At 57.9% G+C, this 3,790-nt stretch overlaps 1 protein-coding gene across 1 annotated transcript in view; it reads right to left on the reverse strand.

The window, feature by feature from the left end:
- Positions 1-2,774: 2,774 nt before the first annotated feature.
- The window catches only part of LOC104075022 (phosphomannomutase 1-like), a gene marked incomplete at its 5' end in the record, with an annotated part of 7,804 nt that continues 6,788 nt past the window's right edge, over positions 2,775-3,790 (reverse strand). Inside the window, 2 exons of the mRNA XM_009575364.1 lie at positions 2,775-2,897; positions 3,705-3,788. Of these exons, the coding sequence (XP_009573659.1) occupies positions 2,775-2,897; positions 3,705-3,788 (207 nt within the window). The remainder of the gene's footprint in view (positions 2,898-3,704; positions 3,789-3,790) is intronic.

Raw genomic sequence — 3,790 nt, forward strand, 5'->3', positions numbered from 1 at the left:
GCACACGTGGGGAGAAGCCCCCACTCACGCCATGGGCACCCACCGGGAAAGGAGCATCATGGCAAAGGGGTCACAGGGACGGGCGTGCACCGTCCCCTCGGTGTAGGGCTCCCACCCCAGTGCTGTGCCTTATCCCTGCCCGCAAAAACACAGGGCAGGCAGCCGGGGCTCCTCGGTGGCCCTGCTTGGGCAGGGAGGTGGGACAAGACGAGCTCCAGAGGTCCCTTCAACCTCAACCATTCTGTGGCTCTGAGACCCTGGGGCTGCCCCAGCTACTTCTGATGCCATCCTCTTCATCATCCTTCCAACAGGACAGGGTCTCCTGGTGGGGGGTGCCCTCAATTAGCCCAAGCTTGGTGTAAGACAGAGACAGGAATGGGGAAGGTTCCTGAGCTTGATCTCACCCATGCACATGTGAGCTCCTGAGCAGAGAAAGCGATGGCTGGTGCCTCGAAGGTCATCCCTGCCTCTGCCCTGCTCGCCCTGCAACTCCCCCCACCCTGAGCAAGGGACAAGGGACGTGCTGCCATCAGGAGCAGCCTTGGACAGAGCCTGCCCTTCCCTTCAAATATGCAAGGCATCTCAGCCCCCAGGGCCACCATGGTGCCTCATGCCCTCAGGGCCAGGCCCTGCTCTTCACCCACCACCAAGCTCTCTAGAGATCCTGCTGACTTTGAATAGACTTACAGGAAAAATAAATGCCCAAAACCCACACATAACCTGATCCACAGTGAAACAGAGAAGAAGGAACCATAAAACACACAATTCCTCCGTGAAGGTTGCAGTGGAGGGCCAAAACCAGTGGCCTGTGAAAAGGGTACCCTGCATCCAGGCTTCCCCAACAGGTCCTCTTCTCCCACACAGAAATTTTCTCTGGATAGAAAGAGGAATTTGTGCATTTGTTGGGGATTTCTGGGTGCTGGGCAGACCACTGCGCTCATGCAAGTGTGATGCATTACAGACCTGATGTGTTGTAGAGTTAAGAGGTGCAGTCAGGTGGAGGAGACAGCCCCCCGCCAGCGCTGGTCACGCAGCACCCCTGCTCCTGCGGCCAGGCAGCAGTGCCAAGGTCCGCTCAGGACTCTGCCCGTGGCAACATGGGAACCCTGCCCTGGGTCTAAAAGCACCAACATATCTCACCTGAGGAACTTGGCCCCTTGGTTAAGTGGCAGTAGCCAGCTGAGAAACTTCTCTCTGCAGTTCCAGCTGCTAGGTGGGACATGAAGAGCAACAGCGAGGAAAGCAGGAACAGGAGAAAAAGAGGAGGGAGAACAAGACCAAGAGATGGGGCAGTGCCATAGAGCAGGGATGTGCTGAGAAAGGCTCCCAGGGAGCAATGTGGGGAGCTTTTGCAGGAACCTCCGGCACCCTCCAGGTCCGCAAACGCCGGATACATGTGCCCCGGAGAGCTATAAGCAGGACTTCTCCCTGGAAGGGGATCCCTGAGCTCCTCCCGAGCACTGAGTTGTGACTGGCGTCACTGGTGCAGTCACCACCCCCCCCAGCATAATGACCAGGAATAAAGGGGCAACGTGAGGGAGGAGGTCAAGGGCCAAAGGAGAGATGTGGTTTTGCAACTCACAAAGACGCAGGAGAAGAGAGGGGCAGGAGGACACGTGACAGCTGCACTGGAGAACTTGCGTCCCTAAAGTGACCATGTAAACCAAGCCTGTGGGACGAGATGGGGTGGAAAAGCAAGCTTGGAGGGCACTGTTGAGTGTGTACCTCCCTTGGCACTAGAAACCACATCTGGCCTGTGTTGGCCCTCTCTGAAAATGTCTCTGGCAGCACGATGGAAAGCTGAGCGCTGGGAAGGAAGGGGACTTGGTCTGTTACGAATGCCCTGGGTAAGGTTTTACACTGACACATCTGTGACACCTAATGGACACGCGAGTGGGAAGACTATTGGGAAGCGTTCTGCCCCCAACAGCTCCGCAGGCTGCTCTGCACACGCCAGGCACCCAGGGTCCTCCAGCCGTGCCAGGCAAGGTCTGACTTGACAATTTGTGCAGAACATGGAAAATAAACCCACAGTAACCATTTTTTTTTTGTAAGCTAAAGAGAGAATTAGTCTTTTCATGCACCTGAGCAAAGCTCAGAGCAGGAGCAGAGTCAGTTTTAAAACTGTCATTCCCAGGTCACCTGTAGGGACTGGCACAGTGTGTCACCGAGGAGAAGGACATGGGGATCCTTTCCATTAGGATGCACAATGCTGCAGCGAGCCAGGGTCGCAGCTACCCCTTCCTACCTCGGGCTTGGAGCAAACAGCCTTCCTGGCCTCTCGCTTCGGAGCAGCTCTGGTGAGAGTGCCTGGGGCCTCAGCAGCCCCATCCTCCCCAGCCAAGGCGCAAGGGGGAGAGAAAGGTGAGACGTATGTTCCCTCGTGCAGAAGTGTTACAAGAAACAGAGCGAAAAAGAAGAGAAAAGGGGAGGGAGCATGGGATGGACACACACACGCTCTCGTGACTGGCCCTTTCAAATGCTTTCTGACCATGAAAGCATCTGCATCGCCGCCCACCATGGCCCGAACTGTCAAGAGAGAAGTTTTGCTGGAGGTGAGGAGGGTCTGGTCCCACGAGCCCCAATGGGGAGTGCCAAAGGGCTGCTCAGCGGAGGCCCCCTCCTGCACACCCACCCGCACTCACGCGTTACATCCCGACCAGCTCTGGAAAGTGTTTTTTTCTAGTCTACCCTGAGCAGATTCCTCAAATGAAGGTGCTTTTCCTGGCAGGGGGAGAGGGTGGGGCCGGGGCAGGGCTGCGGGGACCTGGCAGTCAGCACTCGTTTGCTCTCTCTGGAAAGAAGATTTCGCGGCATCGCTGGACCGTGTCCTGGGGGGACTGGACGCTGTGTCCCACTGTGCGGGGATCGTCATAGATTTCATAATCGTTCCCTCCCTGCAGGGGAATAGAAAATGGGGAAAACGTTAGCAGGGTCTCGACAGAGCATCCTCACCCATGAATCCGCATCTTGCTCTGTCCTGTGAGGAGCTGGGGTGGGAGCCAGCAGCTGGGCAGGCAGGGACCTGCTGGGAAGGGGCTGCCAGAGCTTTGCTGGCCCAGGGAGGCAGAAGAGGCTGGGCGGGGAGCTCTGCTCCCTCCCTCTTGCCTCCCCTCTTCAGTGCCAGGGGAGGAGGGTAGAAAGGATGAGGAAGGTCCTAGACCAGCAAAGCTTGTCCGGGAACCTGGGGTTAACCCCTACCCTGCCTGTGGAGGGGCGAGCAGAAGGTGGGCTGGGGACAGCTGGGGGGCAGAGGTTGGCATCATCTGGAAAGAGCCCAGTGGATGGCCAAGCTGGTCTACACGAGCAAGGAAGCATCATCCTCCACCGCTCTAAAGGGAAGGCAAAGCTGTTCCTGCTGTTGAAAAGCCCTCTCCTAAGTGTTTTGGGTCCTGCGGGCCACAGGAGTGGCTGCCCCCCCCTCTGAGAGTGCCAGGGGGAGGAAAGTGATGCTGAGGTGGACCTGCTCCCCGGCACAGTGAATCCAGGGTGATTTCCCCACGACCCAGCAGGCCTGCCGCCATCACGAGCCCGCCGCAAACACGCGCCGCATGAGAGCATCTCTCCCCCTCGCACCGCTAGAGGTCTGCGTCGGCCGCTGGCAGGACCCAGGCCGTGGGACCCGTGACGGAGCAGCTCCACGCAGGCTTGTCAGGCCAAAGGAGGGAAAGCAGCCATGTGTGGGGCGAGTGGGGCATACTCACAGGGGTTGTCTCGTTCCCAAAGAAGTGGATGGTGTCAAATCTCTCGTCGTCAAGGATGTTGAGGCAGTAGCGCTTGTCCCAGCCCT

The sequence above is a fragment of the Fulmarus glacialis genome, unplaced genomic scaffold, assembly GCF_000690835.1.
Source record: "Fulmarus glacialis isolate BGI_N327 unplaced genomic scaffold, ASM69083v1 scaffold31113, whole genome shotgun sequence".
Lineage (NCBI taxonomy): Eukaryota > Metazoa > Chordata > Aves > Procellariiformes > Procellariidae > Fulmarus > Fulmarus glacialis.